General features: G+C 41.6%; 1 protein-coding gene across 11 annotated transcripts in view; it reads right to left on the bottom strand.

Moving 5' to 3' along the window:
- LARP4 (La ribonucleoprotein 4) overlaps nucleotides 1-20,329 on the bottom strand; it is a 35,854-nt gene that overhangs the window by 5,171 nt on the left and 10,354 nt on the right. For 7 of the 11 annotated variants that reach the window (XM_083598703.1, XM_083598702.1, XM_083598707.1 and 4 more), the window contains 14 exons: nucleotides 19,963-20,110; nucleotides 17,205-17,357; nucleotides 14,413-14,488; nucleotides 13,157-13,293; nucleotides 12,324-12,427; nucleotides 11,233-11,343; nucleotides 10,397-10,450; nucleotides 8,981-9,190; nucleotides 8,052-8,155; nucleotides 4,547-4,780; nucleotides 3,896-3,944; nucleotides 2,694-2,852; nucleotides 1,505-1,623; nucleotides 128-293 (listed from right to left, as the gene is read on the bottom strand). In XM_083598703.1, the coding sequence (XP_083454829.1) occupies nucleotides 128-293; nucleotides 1,505-1,623; nucleotides 2,694-2,852; nucleotides 3,896-3,944; nucleotides 4,547-4,780; nucleotides 8,052-8,155; nucleotides 8,981-9,190; nucleotides 10,397-10,450; nucleotides 11,233-11,343; nucleotides 12,324-12,427; nucleotides 13,157-13,293; nucleotides 14,413-14,488; nucleotides 17,205-17,357; nucleotides 19,963-20,110 (1,824 nt within the window). The remainder of the gene's footprint in view (nucleotides 1-127; nucleotides 294-1,504; nucleotides 1,624-2,693; nucleotides 2,853-3,895; nucleotides 3,945-4,546; nucleotides 4,781-8,051; nucleotides 8,156-8,980; nucleotides 9,191-10,396; nucleotides 10,451-11,232; nucleotides 11,344-12,323; nucleotides 12,428-13,156; nucleotides 13,294-14,412; nucleotides 14,489-17,204; nucleotides 17,358-19,962; nucleotides 20,111-20,329) is intronic. The other 4 variants (XM_083598708.1, XM_083598700.1, XM_083598699.1 and 1 more) reach the window with 1 other exon arrangement.

The following is a 20,329-nucleotide window of genomic DNA, read 5'->3' on the forward strand; positions in this document are numbered from 1 at the left end:
TTCAACAGCCCCCTCCATCCGAACACAAACCTTCACTGCAAATACTGGGGTGAAATTCCCACATTCCCCAAGGCTTGGAGGTGTTTATTAAAGCCATTGAAAACCCACTGAAAGTAGACACCCTTACCTGTACTGTCACAGTAGGTATCGTGTTCGTACTGGTTGTAGATGAAGTGGCGTTTGTCCTAGGTGATTTTACAGTACTGAGGGGGCACACAGGTGAAGGTGGCGAAGTCTGGCTTGCAACCTCTTTCTGCGCTTGGACCTCTTCCAGCTTATCTGGTTGAGTGGCACTGGTAAATCCAATGAGAGTTTGATATTACACCTTGCACAGGAACTAGCTGGGCTTCTTGAAAATGATTTCTTGCATCCAAAGCAATCATTTTCCAGGTATGGGAACATATTTAAAGGCAGGGGGCACAGATTCCATATGCTCCCTTCCCTGTGTGCATGTTGAACGCATCATCACACACAATGCCAGTCCACTCCCACACAATTAATCATAACATCATAGGTCCATCTCCTTTTGTGTTGTTATGCACTAGTCGTATGAGCAACACATTTTTTTCATTGTTTTTATATTCATTTGTCTGATAAACATTAAAATACAATAGCCCAGTTTGCATGGAATGTAAAGCTAAATAAATGGCTTGGCACAAAACAAGCAAATATGTGGGTGTAGCCACTGCTCTCCTCCCCTGGTCTGGCAGTGCTACCCAGGACTAAGCTATGGTTTGGTTTAGTATTAGGTCTAAACTCAGGCTCGTGATTTGTCTCACTTCAAACCCCAAGCTGTGGGCAAAGACTTGTTTCTTGGGTTTACCACTTGTGGCTTTTCTAGGGGAAACAAACTATGAGCCCAGATTCAGACTTAACACTAAGCAAACCACGGATTCTCCTTGGCTAACAGAGCAAAACCAGAAGTGTGCTATGGTCTCAATCTTCACTGCAGAGGCTCATCAGCACCAAGTCATTGTTTGGCTTAGAATTATGTTTGAACTGGCTCCAAGTGCAACCATGTTCCTCCATTTAATCTGCTTGCTCTTTAGACTCACAAGTGAGCTCTTAGGAACTGTTTACTTATTTTAAGGATATTCAGTATAACCAGATATGGGGACCCAGATTACTGCACAGTACCTTTTAAAACAGAATCATCTGTTACCAGACATCTGAGGAGATAGGCAGCACCATGAACTAGTTCTTACAAACATGAAGAGTACACAAAGCATTCATCAATTAAAGGAAAAAGGGCAGGGCATTCTGAGTATAGCTGCAACTTTCACCCATACTATTATTGATATTTGCTGTTGTCTTTTGTTTAACTAGCTGCCCTGTAATTTGCCTCCCCCCTTGGTTTTCTTTTTATTGATTGCATGTCACTTTGAACAGCCTGCTGGCAGAAAATGCCTCTAGTACTAAAGCAAACATAAATATATTTGCCCTTCCCTTTCAATGCAGCTACATAGTTCCAGGTGCAATTTAAAACTAACACTTGTCTCCTTACCTTAATCCAGGAACATCAATCTCACAGGGAGAACTGGCACTCATGACAGGCTCAACAGTACTCTGGCCCTGCTCTTCCTGAGTAGATGTTATACAATCAACTGGCAACTCTTTGTTTTCCTAGAGGAAGCAAAAAAAACCCGATGTTTTCAACAATACAGACTAAGATAACAACTCACATGAGTTACAGCCACAAACAAGGGGCACACAAACATTTTAAAATAGCAATGTCATTCAATCAAACCCACAGAGTACATATATTAAAATGGATCCTTTACAAGTTTGTAAAAGCAGCTGCACCTGTCTACTCCAGCACTACACACACCAGCAGCCATACCAGGGGTGAACTCAAGTCTTGTATTTAAAGCACTAGCCTGGTAGCCACAGTGGCCACAAACTGCATGCAGGTGAGTGAGGGAATTGGCAGAGGAGGGATGGAGCTCTCAGTCCCTCCTATGCTCACAGCATAGAAAACTAGACATGCCCTCAGAGGAGGCAAACCATTTCCATACTCAGTGCAAACCTAGAGCAAGCTGCTGTGGGGGACAGGGGGACGGGACAGATCTCATCACATGACTAGTTACAGGTCTGATGGGGCCTTCGGCAAACTTGTATCTAATGGGTCTCCAACTCTTGTCACTGGGCCCGGTGGCAGGCTTAGCTGATAGCAGGCTCCAAAGCGATGCTATATAGGGGCACGGTGGGAAATTTAAATGGTGGCTATACTCAGGTATAAATGATTCAGTATAAAAAATAAAGGCGGGCCCAGGGCAAGCATCACTGGTGAAACCTTCCAGGGCACTGGCCTCCTGACCTTCATTCTCCTTCCCTCTTTTGTGAGCCCCTCAGCAGGCAACTAAACATTTTGCAGGCTACTAACCTGTATGGGCTTATTTACAAGGGTGGCTGAAATAATCCTGGCTCAGATTTCTCACCCAGACATTCAGCCCCACTAGACGTAGTGCTCCTGTATGGACCCCTTGGAGCAAGACAAGGTTATGCACTGTGTAGCAAGCATTCCAAGACAGGGGTGCATTTGTTTTATTATCTGTCACAGGATTTGGGGCCGGGCTGGTGGGAAGCAGCCACTTCCTGCTCTCTTCTAACAATCTGTGCCCTTGATTAGGACAAGACTCACTCTAACCTCCCCTTCTTGCTCTGAGATTAGGTCAAGCACTGAGATTAGGTACCTTTTCTTTGCTTATTCCTTTAACAACGTCCGACATCCTACTCTCCAAGACTGGGTCCCCTTGTGTTTTTATCATGCTGCCAGGCAATGGAGGGAAATTCGAGGCTAGCAAGTCAAACTTTGGTGTCAAAGTCTTAGTTTCAGCTGAAGGCGGAGGCCGCTAAAAAAGAAGATAACATGTTAATATACTGTGAAGGAGTAACATACTATGCCCCATCCAATCAATATTCAATCTATAGAAGAGTAACACACCTCTTCCCTCCATCCAGATACCCTTGCAAGCCATATTCATGCAATACAGTGAACTGGTTCACACGCAATGCTAAATCAGACTGCGGCTTTCAATGAAAGCATGAGCAAGTAGATTCCTGGATAGAAGATTGCAGTCCTGCTGCTGCTGCTGCACTGCTGTGAGCTATGCCATGGTTTGCCTTAGAATGCCATCCACACCCAGGCTCATCATTTGCATCTTCCAGTAAGCCTAAGAACAAACTGTGGTTACACAGCTTGTGGTTTGTCTGGAGACAAACCACAGGCCTGGGTCCAGACAATATGCTAAACCAAGCAAGCCACGACTTCACTCACAGCAATCACAGGACCAAAGGAGAAGCAAAAAGCAGCCACAACATCCTTTTCAGAAGTCCCAAGTGCTTGTATTTAGGTATCGCTGTGATTCATATCAGTGAGAAAATATCCAAGTACTATTGAAATTCGCACAAAATGAGATTTCAAGAAAATATATTCAATGGAAATTGAGAGCAGTATGACTGTGAAATCTAATTCCATTACGTGCAATACAGGTGGGAATGAAGAGAAGGGTCACAGTTCGGGCAGAAGGGACGAATGGTCCAAGCCACTATTTTGGAAATGACAAAACCTCTTTTGGCATATGAAGGGCCATCACAGGGGCTGTTTTACAGTACAGTGGTACCTCTGGATATGAACAAGATCCGTTCCGGAGTCCCGTTCGCATCCAGAGCAGAATGCAACCCGCCTCTGCGCGCGCCGCAATTCGCCGCTTCTGTGCATCCTCGTGACGTCATTTTGACCATCTGCGCATGCGCGAGCGGTGAAACCCGGAAGTAACGCGTTCCGTTACTTCCAGGTTGCCACAGAGCGCAACCCGAAAACGCTCAACCTGAAGCAACTTCAACCCAAGGTATGACTGTACAAATATTCCTTTTAGTAAACCCAAAACCTTACCACAAGTCTGTCATCTTCCCGTCTTCTCCGACCTCTGAAAATGTTTCTCCTGTAAATAAGCAAAGAGAAGCTTCCATGAACTTTCTATTTTTAAAGCTGCTAAAACTGCCAACAGCTTATTGATATGATTAAATGCCGACCCATTTTTTATTCCCTGTGTTTTATTGGAGTTTGCCCGGTTTTGTGGACACCCTAGAGCTGGTAGAAAGGTTCCCTCATAGAATTAACACTAATATCTTTCCAGCACCAGTGTTAATATTGTGGTGGTTTGGGGGACTATTTTAGCTCAAAGTGTTGGTGATTATCTTTCATGTGTGAGAGAGGGTATTTTCCTTTCTTATTACTCACTTTTAGTCTGCTACTGATTTTGAATTTTAAATTTAAGAACAGCATTTGTATGAATTTCATTTGTTTGTAGAACTTTGTTTTAAGAGTAGCTTTGAGACTTTACTGTAGCAAAATAGTCCCAGGTTCAAATGCTGACAAAATAGAGCGCTGGATGCGCTGAGAAAGACCCCTGCCTGACAACAGCTACTGCCTGTCAACACAGACATCCTTGGCTAGATAGACCAATGGTCTAGCTCATTATAATGCAGCTTTATATAGCTGGCAAAAACCTTAAAGCACACCTGTAAATGATGCATTCCTTACCTGCCTCGGCTCATGCCATAATCACCATTTTGCTCTATCTGTGTAACAGAAGAATCCTTCGGTGAATAGCTTTGATCTTGGTGTCCTGACAATGAGTTTGCTTGCCGTTCCGTTTGGAAGTTCCTTGAGCTGGCTCTGTGCAGTTGTCCATCTCCTACGGACACAGCACTGACTGCGGATGTTACTTCAGCAGAATGTTCAGAACTACTTGATAATCGGAAATGAGGCTTCACGCTGGATATGTAAAATATGTGGACATAGATTAACCCAACAGTACAAAAAGGTGCTCCTGTCAACAAACTAAACTGGCCACCAACACATTAAGAACTAAGGAAGCCTTAATAAGGGTCTCCATAATTTTTCTTTTTTGGGGTGCAATTAATCATGTTAAAACAGAACATTACTTCCCCCTTTAAAAAAACCAAAAACCACTCAGTTTCAATATGCACTGACTCCCTGTATGGATGTAGTACCCAGTCAACACTAAGCTTACAGCTTGTAAAATAAGGTTCAAAGAAAGCATGCTCGTTTGAAGGTAGGAAATGAGTGGTTGGATTTTGAGCTGAACCTGAAAAGGGATTAGAGTGATTATATAGATACACAACTTGACATGCACAAAAAACCAAGCTGAGTAAAAAAAGTAGCCTTGTTTTTGCTTTCAAGCATTGTATTCTGTCAATTCACAGTATTAGCTGGAAACACTGTAAGGTGGGTTTGAGCAGAACACAGCCTGCTAAACTATTCTGTCTGTTGTGAGTGGAGGGGGTGTACAGCCATCAATTTAGTATCACAGTATTAATAAATCTAATCCTTAATGGAAAAACTTTATTGGCCCAAACCGTAAACTGATTCAACTTCAAATGTCACAAATGAGTTTGCAAAAGTCTGAAATATATATAGAAACCAGTTGGTAGCTACTACTTCTTTTTGCAGTAACTGGAATCAGCTAATCCATCCATCCCCATTTCAAGAAGGTTATTGAAGTCCTCATAGGAGATCAACAAAAACTGCCAAGAGGGTCCAGAATGCTTTGAGACCTAAATGCAGAGACTTCTATAGCTTTTCTTTTGAGAAATGACTCCTTGTAGGAAACTGAAGAATTGCAGTGTAGTACAATACAAATCACACTAGTAATAACCAAATGAACAGTTTACAAATTCCAGAATAAGGCTATGACCAAGACGCAGTACGATTAAATAGAAATATGAAGCTTTTAAAACCAGGTTTCAAAGTGTGAGCCAGCCCTCAGATCTCATAATCTTAGCTGTCATTGAGAAGGGCACACATTCTTAGCCTAAGCAAGAGATAGAGAGGTCAAAGAAAGAAAACAGCAGGAGAGAAAAGTATGAGAATATTAAGAGATGCTCAGACTTCGATTGTTAGGCCCATTTTCTCTCATGTGCAATATTTATCATCACAGGGCTGATACTCAGAATCCACATCTCATTCTCGATGCTGCCATAAAATAAAAAACGCACAACCGTCTGATCTGTCAAGAAATATTACTCAGAGGCATATGTATCTCCAAAGCTGTGGTGTGATTTAATCCTACAGGATATTCTCAAAGATTAGAAATATTTTGTTCAGCTGGGGGGGGAGGGGTGCGGCATAGTTAAGGCACGCCAAGATATTTGTTTTCCTAAAATGTATGCCCACTGACAAAAATACTTTTGTAAGGAGAAAATCACTTTCCAATGTGGTTAGATTATTTTGTACGGCTCTGAAACCAAGCTTTAAAAGCTTACTATATAGTCATGTAATAATATTAAAACAGCTGGAAAAGACAGATACACATTCATACTGCCTAAACCAGAACATCTTCTGGTTTAGATTAAAAACATAAGACCCTGAAACTTTCTAGTCAGTCTCCAAGCTACGGCAACTATAAATTAGGATATGAAATATATTTACCATAATATGCTTTGAGGTGGACTACCCACTTGATGCAAAGCTACATTACTCATTGCTACAGAAAGTTTTTCCTTTTAAAACAACCTTTCCTAAACACATTAATGTAGGAAGTTTGCATCTGAAACCTGACAGTGCACAACCAAAAATTTTATGTGCACAAGTGAAACTGTTCCATGGGAAGTGCTTATCAAGGTACTTGGACCCAAGATAATCATAAAGAGGACGTCTCAGCATCTTCTACATTTCCCCCAGCTTTTCACTTAGTACAAGCAATTCCACAGAAAGTAGGTTCCACATGCTGATGGCATCTAAAACTCAGTCCATACCAAAATGTCTCAACCTGTCTTACTAAAGGCTTTAGAAAGCCAAGTGCCTGCACAAACCAAATTTTATTGAGTTTCAGTTAAAATTAAAACATCAGTACCACAGGTCCTGTTGTTGCTGAAATTACCGTATCATAGTCCAACTTCTGTTAGTGATACTGTCTGACGACCCTGAACTTTGGCCTCCCCAAATGTGTACAAAGGCTGTTTGCAAACGAAATCTCACAGAAAGCAATAACTGTGTTAACCTAGCACACTATCATTTTCAGTAATTACGAGTTGCTCCCATTTACTGGATTTTTTCTTCTTTTATGAATGAGCATATCTACACTCAAATCTTTACAGCTGTATCAGAACAGAGTCTAATTTGGTAAATGAATTACAGAGGTGGAGACAATATGTCGGTTATAACAGAAGTAGCTTGAAATGAACTGGTCATTGAGATGCTGTACTGTACAACTGCACTACACCTTCCTCCACTGCACACCCAACTGCAGAGAGCATTCCTTTAAGTGTGTTACTGATAAACACTTCAATGCAACAGAAGAATGAGCCTGCAATGCAGGGGTCGGGAACCTCTGGCTCACAGGCAAATTTTGGCCTGCAAGGGGTCCAATTTGGCCCACTAAACCCTAAACCACAATTTGGCCCACTGTTCCCCTAAACCACATCCACATGCCCATCAGCTGATGCCACTGATTAAGTATTAAATTTTGCATTGGCTGTGCACCTAAGGCAGCAGGATATAATCACTGCTGAACAGTGGGGGTTAAATTCTGCTTAGTTCAAACAGGAGTGGGCAAGGGTGTCTGAAAGTTCCCTACCTTCTCCCTGCTGCTGGTCTCACACCTTGTGGAGCTGCTGTGAAAGCAGCTTCTCTTGGGCACAGCAAGCATGGTAAAAATCTGTGGTTTCTTCCTCCCTTCACAACCCATCATTGCCTTCAGTACAGGGGTGGAGACATGCTTGTAGCCAAGAAGCAGTAAGTGTCCCATGGCCCATGCATATCACAACAGCAGCAGCAAATCTTATTGCGAACTACACCCAAGAGTGGTGAGCTATAGCAAATATAAATTTATGAAGCTGTTTCCCAGCTAATCCTAGGAACAGAGGAAGCAAATTCTAGCTTGGAACTGAAAATTCTCTGAACTGGAATCTGTCTCCGAATGGCTAAACTGACAGAAGGGAGAAATCTGCATTGATTAAAAGAATGGCTAACAAGACAGATGCAGTCATAGGACTCCCAAAAAGAGTGTGGCCAGTTTTCTTACCGGTTTCTATGGAATGGGCGAGCTATACTTAATCCAGCAGCATTTGTCTTGTACGATCCTGGTGAACTGAAGCCATTCACAAATCCACCATTAGGAAATGGAGCCTGCAGCAGACACAAAGTATATATCAAGAGGTAGCATAGAGGACTCATCCCAATGAAAACAAAGCTTCTTTAACTAGAAAACTGAAGACCACAACAGTATACTCAAAACCAAGTATGGTTCCCTACCTCTACATTTCCACCAACTGTATACATTTCCCCTTTTACCAGAATACTTAGCTGTGGTGAGGTAATGCTATACTGAGTGGGGATGTTCTCCTTAGAGTATGTAAAAGCTAGAAAGTCAGGGCTCTCATAAGAAGGCAGGAAAATGGGGACAAGATATGTTAGCTCAAGCAAGGAGAGAAGGAGAGAACCAATGTGGGGTTTTTCTATATTAACAGCAAGAATTCCCAGAGTTTCAAAGACAGGGCTTGCTGAGGATAATCTTGCATAGCAGGGCTTCTTCAACATCTCTCCAAACCCCATATCCCAGTGGCTGTGTGAATTTCAACAGTGATTATCTATCACTAGTTTAAAATTAAAAGGTCTGTGTGTAAAGGCCTCGAAGGCTCAGTAGCTTACTTCCAGAGCGACTAGTAGTATGCTGAACATTATTAAACCCACTAATTGTAGTTCATAGCTAGAGAAGGCTCAAATTTATTATTGTTATTCCATTGCAGAATCTCATGATTTTTCAAGCAGGCCTTTAAAACCACTCAGTAATTTTGAATAAGACAGTTTATCTGTATTTAGTACTGAAAATGCTTAAAGACTATTTTTTTAAAATACTCAAGTGGTATTTAATGACATAACAGTGTTCTTCTGAAGCCACCGAAGAAAGATAAACCCAGGTGACTCACACATGAGACTTAAGCATAAGCTTACCAGTGGTGTTTCAAAATAAGGTGCAGGGTTTGGAGACCATGTCTGAGGCACAATACTGTAGATGGAGTACTGCTGAGGACTATATACAGGCTGCATAAACAGTGGTGAGGCAAACTGTGCTTGTGTTTGAACAGGTTGAACATACACACTGGAATCCACTACCCGGTAACCATTCTTGGCAAAAAATGTGTTGATGGCTTTTATCCTGGCCTGTAAAAGGAAGATGAAACCACAGCACATTTACTATACATGGTGACAAGGCCATTAAAAGGTCTGTATCAGAGTAAAAGAAAAGAGGAAGCCACAATTATTTGTACTACTTCCTTCATCTATCAGGTTAGCCTGCAGAACTAGCTTTTACAAATTGCTAAGAATGCACTTTCAACGAAGTTTACAATTTGGTTTGCTTCTGGGATGAAGTTCTATATTCCAAATACCCAATATAAGACTTTCTTCCAAAATGTCACAACAATTAAAACTGACTATTTAATCTAACACTGTCATTCAATATTATTGAGACAGATCTGCTTAGTAGGTATGCTAGCAAGAGCAAGCAGTTCCACTAATGCTAGAATGAGGAGCATGATTGACTAGGATTAGCATGATTCACCAGAAGGTGGGATTGTGCACCTGGCAAAATGCTTTGCAGCTTTGCAAAGCACCACTTGAAGCAGACTCTCCCCCACATCAAGAATGTACTACCCCTCTCGTCTCCCACTTTCATGGTTTGCTTTGGCCATAGTTTAATGTTGTTTGGTTCGGTTGGCACTATGAATAAGACTAAAAAGTGCCTCAAAACCATGTCCGCAATGCAATCCTGATTAGACTTAACTGTAGTCAACTCCAGCAATGCTAACCATGCTTGAAACCAGGGGTGGGGAACCTCTGTTCGAGCCATAACCACTTGCCCTACACCTGACCATCATATACAATGTCAGGTATGCGGCAAGTAGTTGTGACTTGGCCAAAAGTGGGCTGCAGGCACAGACAATCAAAGGTGCCTGCAAAGCCTTCTGCAAGACACTTTGAAGGCCTGGCTATCAGCTGATCGAAGCCCTGACAAAGTGCAGCACACAGCTCTCTGCAAGCAGTGACAATCAGCTGACTGTTGTCCCCTGAAGAGAGCCTACAAAAAACAACAATCAGCTGGGATCAGCTGCACTAGGAAGTTCCCTATCAGTCCCATCCTAATGTTAAAAGTTGGCCTTCTTGGTTGTGGGAGGCGGGGGAGTGGAGACGAGAGAAAGATCAGGATCCCGCTGGTTCCTGACCCTTGCTTTAAACCATGATTAAAAGAAATCAATTTGGAGAGAAACATTACACTTACACCAAACTGGTATTAAAACCACAGTGCTGAGCCAATCATTTAAATACTGAAATATAACTTAAGATCCGAGAATACTTGAGGCAACTTACCATTATTGGCTTGCCCTGAAAGGTTTTAACTTCTTCCCGTAAATATTTAAATGCCTGTACAGATACAAAAACATTCACTGAGAGACTCACTTTGACAGAATTACACTTCAGAGATATTGGAAAGCTTATGGAACTATCTGCATAAATACAAACTGAACTAAAAAGAAAGAAAAACAATCTGGCTCCTTTTACGGAGGTTACTTGAGGAACAGTTAAGAGCTTTGCCACATACAGTGTTACATTAAAGCTGGGGTGGCTGGTCTGGTGGCAGTCCTCCAAACCTTTGCCTCTAGCCCTCAGAACTCTTCCCACACAATCTTCACTAGCCTGTGTGCTTTTGCCAGGCTGGAATATGTCCTAGACCTCCTGATAATGCCTCTTATTTGCTTTGATGAAGGACAGAGTGTGAGAGTGTATCTAGAAACCAGCCTACTCTACAATGGTTGCATTTGATTTGTTGCTCCACCCTCCTTTGCTGCCACTCACCATTGGCATGTGGCCTCAGTAAAGTTGCCTGGAAGGTAATGTGCCTCTTGAGCTGAAAGGGTTTCCTACCCATATCAAAGCAGCAAATACACCCCTGGAACAGCTGGGATATGCCCATTCTGCTATGCCACCCACACCCCTCAGGTAACGGAGGCAATGTTAATCAGTTGTGTGTTCTTAGCTGCCTTCAGTCTTTTCAAGTTCTCTCCCCACTTCTCAACTTCTGGCTGCGTTTACATGATTGCTTTGAGAGACATAGGTTTATAACTGTTCTTGGCTGCCCTCACCCGCTAGCAGCGGACAGAATATAATAGCAGTGTAAAATGTTGGCCACCACATGATTTTCTTACCTGCTGTGCATCAGTGTCTGACTGGAATGTAACGTACCAGTTGTTATTGTGAGCAAATTCACAACTTATCACTTTGGGGCAGCTTTCATTTTTAAACAGTGCCTTTACCTCCTGGAGGGGAAAAAAAAGACTATTTCGGTAAATTACAATTGCTGTATAGGTTTGTGTGACATATTATCAACTGGGACATTGTACCATCTATGAAAAAAGTCAAAGAGAGTGAATTAATATATATGCAGAACTATGTTTATCATCTTTATTTTTAAACATTTTGAATTCCTACTGGAGTACAAAATGCTTAAGTTCAGTGAAGCACTGTTACCTACATTAGCAATGACCTGTATTCCGCTTACATAAATGTGGAACAGTGCATTTAGCAATCACAGTAAGAAACATTACTTTACTTCAACTTCCAAACAAGATTGCTAACAATCTGTAAAGCCACCATGTGATCTCCTAAGTCAAATAGGCTTCCTGCAAAACAAAGCAACCTTGTTCCAAAACAAATATCCACATCCTCAGCTATTGTGAACTAATACTTCACAACTAATAAAATCAACTTCTCAATTTTTTAAAATGCCATTAAGATGCATTTAGTATAGGTATGGCAAATGCTACTCAGTTATGCTTTACAAAAGCGGAAATGATCGCTACCAAATATTCCAAATCTCCCCGATAGCCTGGAGGGAGTTATTGCGATTAACCAAGAATAATGCCTTAGAGAGTATTGCCTTACAACAATGCACATCATTCTAAGTTCTAAATGGGAAAAGGAAAGCTTTCTGCAGGACTGACATCTTAAAATATCTTTAATCCTGAGAGGTGATTGGCTGCTGTGGGTGGAACTCAACGCCGTGCTAAGGAGATCTTTCCATCAGGACAATCTCCTCACACCTCAAAGAATGGATTTGAAGGTAGTGCAAGCGGAGGAGAGGGGAAAACCCCATTGTGCTACAATGAGCCCTTGTGCCGACTTCCGCAAGTGCACCAAGCCAGCTGAATCTGGTCCTTTCTATCCAGATGAGTTTCCCTGCAGAATGGTACTTTTTCCCAACTTGTTATATCAATGGAATGCTTGAATGTTTTCTTACCTCTACAGGTGTTGTTTCAGGAATCTCGCGGAGAATAATAATGCATCGTTTGTGGTTTGGCCTAACTTTTTCTCCTCGTTCATCCACTTGGACTATAGGAGTAGCTGAATTTAAAAAGAAGTAGTAGCTAAAGAATAGCTTTTAAACTGCCAGAAACAGATACAACACAACAAGACCCTAAGAACGACATACATGAACCCTTTCGCCCAATTTTCAACTTAAATCCTGAAATGGGTAACTCAATTCACTTGATTCTCAGTGCCCACAAGCTCTGCTCATTCTCATGTTAATCTTTCCCCTTTTTGGTAAAGAAGTTTCAACCAGAGGAAGCAGAAACCAAAGTAGGAATTACTCCAGAAAAACCCACTGCAACAAATCTATGGGCAACATCCAGTGATGTTCTCACTTCCACAATGCACTTATGCCACAGGACTTGCAATTCTCCTTCACCTCTCACCAGCCTCCATAACATGAAAATTTGCTCAAGGCCCTTCAGACCTCTGAGGAGAGAAAAGTTAACATGAGAATGAGGCCCCACTGCAGAAGGAGACACTCACTGAAGCTACAGTGAACCTCACCCTGGGGCATGAAAGCGGAAGGTAATTATTTCCCTTCAGTTACACATAGCTCAAACATAATAGGTTTATGTATAGGAAGGGCACCAAAGCAGTCCCAAATCAAACAGTGCAGTTTCACTTTAAGGGAGTGGAAGGCAGTTAAAAACAGCAACAAGTGCCTTAGGTGCAGACATATGTTTCTCAGATCAGAAATGCACCTATTTATCCAGGGGTAAATGCATCTAAAAATACAGCTACGAAAAGAGTTTGACATACATCTTAGTACTTCCACAATTAGATCCATATTAGTTGTCAGTTTCTTAATTCCTTCCATGTTGGCGATTGTCCATATTGGAATAAATTGATCACTGTCCATTTGAGACATCAAGTAAAGATCCTTGGATAGATTCTCACTAGAAATAAATAAATAAGCATCTTTGTAAAATGATACCCAGAAATCAGCGTGGCTTATCATAGGGACAGATATATCAAACTCCCAAACAGTAAGAAAAAATAGAAATTTTTAAAAAGATACAATGTTTTTGTGTAGGACTATACTGTACACATTCATGTAACAGAGATATACCAAGATCACAGGATGGAATCATACACATTATGAAAGCAGCAACATAACATCCTTTTACCTATTTGTTCTAAATATTGATACAGTATTACCAATACGTGTTGCCTATTACTACAAAGAAACACCTGCCTTATGGTTTTGGCCTGGTTAGTGAATGCTGAACTGTCAGGAGTCGCTACCTACTGATCTATAGACATTTATATCCAACCTACTTCACCTTTGGGCAGTTCACAATATCAATAAAAAATACAAAACAACAGTAAGTTGCATCCAGCAAAGATGTCCTGTTATTGCAAGGATGTCCAGCTCCTCACTGGACTTCCTCTCTCCTCCGCCCCTGGACCCTCCCATGCCACCCCTCAAAATCTGTTCCGAGGTTTCGCCAACCTTCTGGAGCGTATCTTGGGGGAGCAGGGGGCACATGGAGAAAGAAGGAAAGATGCAGGTTCACTGCACAGACAGAGGTCCTTGCTCTAATGGGAGGACTTTGTTGGATGCAACCCTGAAGTAATAGAAAACTAGATGAGCACAAAAACTATCAGGGAGCAATATAAAATCACTACAAAAACAGCACTAAAACCCAAAGGAGAAAGGAAAATATTTCAACAAGCAAACAAAAACTTTAAAAAGTGACTTGCATTTCTTTTTTACAGTAAGAATTTCAGAATCTTGACTGGGTCAGGAGGCACAATGCCAACCTCGTTCTGTCACAATAGCATTGTGCCAAATATTAACAGGAGGATTCAAGAGGAAACATTTGCTTCTTTTTTTAAATGGACCACTTGCATAAGAGTCCTTAAAGCAAAGGTAAACTGCCCTCCAGTTACTGTTGGACTCCATGCTGGCTGGAGCCAATGGAAGTTGCACTCCCACAAACAAATGGAGTACACCATGGCAAGAGCCCATATCTAGCCCTAGTTACATTTATGAATACATTAGAGTTCAATACCGTGAGAAACAGAACTCCAATTGTTTCTTCAAACATTCTTTCAAGTCTTCCGGAGAAATGACGGGGCTGCCTTCATCTGAAAAAAATGTATTCGAGAGTGAATTACTAATATTTTTTTCTTTTTTAAAAAACAAACCAAACAAAAAACAAAACACCCAACATACAGAGGAGGGGGGCAGAAGTGCAGGTTTAAGAACTGCCATACTTCTTATCTGATATATGATGCAAGTTTTGCTTTAAGGCATTGGCTATATTATGTCTTGTTACTGAGCTTAGAAATGTACAGTATTCTTGTATATACTTTTCTTTGTATATATATGTGTCAGGGGACTGCCATCGGAACAGGAGAGGGAGGCAGGGGGGCGTTTGGGATACAGAGAGCCTCCTAAGCTTCTGAGGAGCAGCTCCTCTTCCAGCGAGGAGAAAAGCCACACCTCCAATGGAGAAGAGAGGGAAGGGGCCAGCTAAGTCTGGAAAGGGCTTGAAGATGCTGCTAAGAGCACCAGCGCCTCACCTAGCCGGGCTGGCCAGGAGGAACGCATACCACTTCCGTCGCCCAGCTTGCGCAGAGGGGTGAAACGCAAAGAGGGGAGGCAGAGATTTGGAGTGTCTACGTTCTTATGTTGGGGGGAAAGCCAGAAGAGGCCACTCCCGGATTCTGCAAGTGACTAAGACAGACATGAAACTTGTGTATCTGCACTGTAAATAATTTGCACAAAAAAACCTGTAAAAGACAGGTCGGAGTCCTGCCTGGTTACTCACGAGCAACCACCACACAGCATCTGACAATATGTTTTTACCATTATGTTGCACATAGCTCTAGGTCAGAAGTGATAAACTGGCAGATCATTATCTTCCCAACCTCCTGTGTGGCAGGCCACCCATTGAATAACTAAGAATTAGGTGAAATCAAATGTGTGGACCAAGGTACAGCCCACAAAGCACCAAATGTCATGACCTGCCCCACACCTGACGCCGTATGATGGCAGCTGGGCATGGCTTGACCCCAGCACTGCAACAGGTACTTTTAGTAGAACAACAAAATATAAATTTATTGTTATTAAGTGGTTTTATTACGATGATCTAGCACGTTGGAAAATCCATTCTGATATTTCTGCTCTAAACAGAGATTCCTGGATTGCTTTATTAATGGCACAATCTGTTTATAGCTCCTTCGCACCTCAGCAAGCAGAAACATTTCAAAGCTTATACTGGACTTATGAAGTCAGGCCTTCTAACCCACAAAAGATTTTACTATTTCACCTACCCTAAACATGTCCAATTAAGTCACTTGTGACACAACCAAAGAAACAGGGATGATGAGTGCGAAAACAACAGCTTTCTGGTTTAGAAAAAATTCACTGCCTGATCGACCGGGCACCATGGTTTAAAAGGTGGCATAAAATTAAGAGTTTCTTTTCATTTCAAGTTAACATGAATATTGTAACTGAGGAAAGGTAGCTATTAGTAGCCTCACAATAGAGACATGTTAGAGGGCTATAGATGACAAGCTATGGTTAATCTGAGTCCAACTGTGAGTTCAAACTGATGCTGGTCTCAGCTCATTCAGCTTTTAAATGATATAAAGGAGACTGCCTGGAAAGGTATAAGACCATTATGACACAAAGGAAGGTGCAAAACATACAGTAATTTGTGGCACATCTTTACCCTGAAGAAGTTGATAAAACATCCAACTATTTACTATGAGGGTGAAAACTGCCATCTTGGGATTTGATAAGTCAATTTTCTCTTTTGGGTAGTTTCAAAGATGCAGAACTCCCATCTTTTCCCCCATCCCAGTCTGTGAAAAGAAACAGTGCCCTGAATATATGCATGATGCCTGCTCCTTGTTATTACACGTTACATACAGCACAGACATCTCATCGGAAGGAAAAGCATACATGGAGCATCAGTTCCTTCCCAGTCAGAACTTAATGTCCTGTGACTTAATCCCCACCACCCCTCATTTGAAATATTACACACTGCCAGGTACACAAAGGAAAGTTCATGGCCACATCTGAATGAAGAAACTGGTTTATATGTGCTTCATTCAAAATGCAGTGTCATTTATGGTAGCAAATTTTACTGCAGTGTGACTATGTTGCCTAAGGACTGTAAGCAACCAGGGTGGGGTGGGGAAAGCACCATCTTCATAAGGGTTTACTATGTAAAAAAAATACTAGCGTCAGCTGTGTATGTCTATAAACACAATCTTTCAAATTCAATTCAAGGAGAGGAGTCAATACTTTCTGAAGACACCGGGCAAGTCTACAAGGTCACTGACAAAGACAATAACATTGCATGACACTCTTAGAAAGATTGTTTTATTTTCCCCTGAAACAGTACATCACCTGTTGCTTCCCTTCCAGGCTCTCTGAAGCTTTTTCCTAAGTGCCACTGCCAGTAGTTCTTTGATCTCGCTCTCAGAATATACCCCACTGTACTACCTCCAAACGTTGTCTTCCAAGCTGCTCTTTCACAACCCTACTGGAAGTTTTTAAAGTCATACAAAACCTGAGGGTTCTAGAAATTCAAGGGATTGTCAGACCATCCTGCATCTTTAACGACAAGCATGTGTGTGCATTGTGTGGAAGGAAACAAATAAACCATGTCACTATTCTAAATCTGAGTTTTGCTGATAATCCCCATGCAGTACACATGAATGGACTTTAACACAGAATATATGTAATGGATATCGCTGATGCAAAGGGTAAAACATACAATTTGAATATCCAGAAAAACAGGGAGGTACCTATATTTAGGGGCTCTCGCAAAATAGACTGGAAGCTTACCAGAAACATCATAGAGTTGGTATCCAAGTTCTTCATGTGTCAAGACCATTCCATTAGCCGCGGATTCCTCAACACCTGAGCTGTTTGATGTTTCACAAGATGAATACATTGTGTCATATCGCTTAGCACCATCATCTGCAACCTCAGCATTACCTGGCACAAGTACAAAAGCCATAAATGGGAAAAAAGCTCAGGTTGCAAGCAATGAAAATGCATTTCCTTCCATTCTTATTGTATCCCACTTTTTTAGACATTTCCTTCACAAAGGAGCTTACAAACATCAACAAAAACCAACTCCTGGCAACCATCAATGTTACCATTACAAACAATGTAGTTTTATACACCTGTACACACAAACACTGAGTATGCAGGGCCTTTTATATATTATTTGCTCCCTTTATCCAGTTTCAGTCAACTTTGGATTAATGGAGAAGGCTGAATTTAGAAGTCCCTCCTTCCCCCACATACAGACAAATACTAATCGTGGATTCAAAGTACATTATTTAATAAGTAAAAGGTAAAGGTAAAGGTACCCCTGAACGTTAGGTCCAGTTGCAGACGACTCTGGGGTTGCACGCTCATCTCGCTCTATAGGCTAAGGGAGCCAGCGTTCATCAGCAGACAGCTTCTGGGTAATGTGGCCAGCATGACTAAGCCACTTCTGGCGAACCAGAGCAGTGCACAGAAACACTGTTTACCTTCCTGCCATCTACTTACACTTTGACATACTTTCGAACTGCTAGGTGGGCAGGAGCTGGGACCGAACAACAGGAGCTCACCCCGTCACGGAGATTCGAACCGCTGACCTTCTGATCGGCAAGCCCTAGGCTCTGCGGTTTAGACCACAGCGCCACCCGCGTCCCTTATTTAATAAGTATTACATGCTTATTTTATATATAAGAACAGCTTTGAACTGCTGCCGAGGTTACAAAACATACTGTACTTAAGTAACTGGTCAAGTTCTTATCTAAGAAGTGATCACAACTGCCAATAGCCAAGATTAAAATAACCAGTTTTAATACTCAACATGTTTCTGGGAAAGCAGAAAACTGTGTGTGAAACATGCTCATGTGTGTTACAGTGATGTAGAAAATTTTCTAGGTGACATTTTTTATTTCCTAAGTTTCCTATGATTTCCTAGTGACAATGAATGGATGACACCTGCAAATAAATATCAAGCTTTTACTAAGAGAGCTGTTTATAAGGGCAACCCAGGGGACAATACCAACAGTAGTTTCCCTTCAAACGGCTTTCTTTCTAAATACCCAAGTTCTTGACAGGTTTAAGCAGCAATGTGGGAATTCAGGAAAGGAGGGAGAAAAGACAAGCACATGGGGTGAGGAATATTAAGGGGAAAGACTGGTTTGTATGTTGGAGCTGTATGTGCCCCTTCATGCAGCACACGAAGAAAGGAAAAATTTGGAATAGAAAGTCTGGCAAATAGAGATTTTGAAGCTACTAAAGCAAACTCCATAAAGACAGCAGTTTTCCCTACCCACCTTCTCTGGTCTATCTGAACTACCTTTCCTAAGAAAATGAATTCCTTAGCAGATCTTGTTTGCTCCAGAACCTGCTGCATTAGCAGGAAACTGAAACCTAAAACAATTGTTCATTAAAGTATGAATTTAACAGGCAACAGAACAATCAAGCAAAACAAGGTTAACAGCAACCTTGCTTCTCCCTTGAAAACAGCAACTACTTGCAGCAGAGAATCTCCCATAGGTAGAATTTATTCCAGTAATTCTACATTTCCCTAAACTTCAAATATGCAAGGGATGATGGGCTACATTTCACACTTCTCGCCACCAAGAACTAGAGGCCACACAACTAGAGGCATTGTGACATTACATGTAAACTGCACATGCTTAAAAATCCTAGGAATGTCTACTTACATTTCAAAAAATCTATTTCCACTAGAAATATGTGGGAAAGCACTAAAAGTGGCTGGTGCCATAAGAATTCAGAACCAAGTTCTTCTTAAATGCAAATAATTTTCAAGCTCCGCATAATCTTAAATATCACAATTCTGCCTAGATTTTCACCATTCTTAAATTGTGTAGGCGTTATTTTGCCAATGTGTTTACCACGCACATGATCTAAGGAATAATTCAATCAGCTTGGGTTGTATACGGCCCTCAGCTTTCAAACTTTTTGTTCACAGGGTCACATGTTCACTAAAGTTCAGAAATGATGAAAAAAGCTCAAGGAAAAGGTGAGAAAAGAAAACAAAGGGAACAGAAAAAGGCAAAGTGAGAAAGAGATTCATTTCTGTACATTTAGCAACTTGCTTCCCTCTTAGCGCGATACTTGGGTCATCATTGGGCCTTTGTAACTTTTTAGAAACACTCCCATTCCGGAGTACTAACCATGTGAATATCTTCAACACACTTCCTCACAAATTCACATATATTTCTATCTAAGCCAGGGCTGGAGAACCCATGGCTCTCCAGATGCTACTTCCATCATCCCTAACCACTAGTCATGCTGGCTGGGGCTGATGGGAGTTAAAGTCAAACAACATCTGGAGAGCCACATGTTCCCCACTCCTAATCCAAGCAAACCAGCTGCCTCTTCTGGAGCTGAAGTAATGCCTTCTGTTACAGACAACCAGCACCCAGAAGCAGCTACTGTGCTTTCAAGGACAAAAGAACTGGTTGCTTCTTACTGCTGGATTTAGAGTCACACTATAACCACAATCCTAGCTAAGCAAGGGATTAAGCCATTGTTCATATTTAGAAGTATGGTCTTGACATCTTACCCTCTGTACTATTTCCCGGCACAGCTGCTGTCTCTTGCCATGATTGCTCAGTGCCATTAGTTGCTGGTGCAGCTTCAGAGTTTCCTTGCATGCTTTCCTGCCATACTTTTGCATTAGGATTTAAGCTGGCACCTTTCGATGTTACCTGCTGAGAAAACAGAAGATGTGTATTAGCAAATAACAAGACTTAAAAGGTCAGGAATATTTCTTCTGTTAAGCTTTGGAGATCCATCTCCCATTTAAAAAGAAGTGGGCTGTGGCCGTATTACAAACTAGTTAAGACTAGTGTGAAAACTCAGTGGGGCAGATAATGGGAGTAATTAGGGGATATAAATTTCCCACAATTTCTAAGCAATTCCATGGGGTG

This window comes from Podarcis filfolensis (genome assembly GCF_964270895.1).
Source record: "Podarcis filfolensis genome assembly, chromosome: 2".
Classification (NCBI taxonomy): Eukaryota; Metazoa; Chordata; class Lepidosauria; order Squamata; family Lacertidae; genus Podarcis; species Podarcis filfolensis.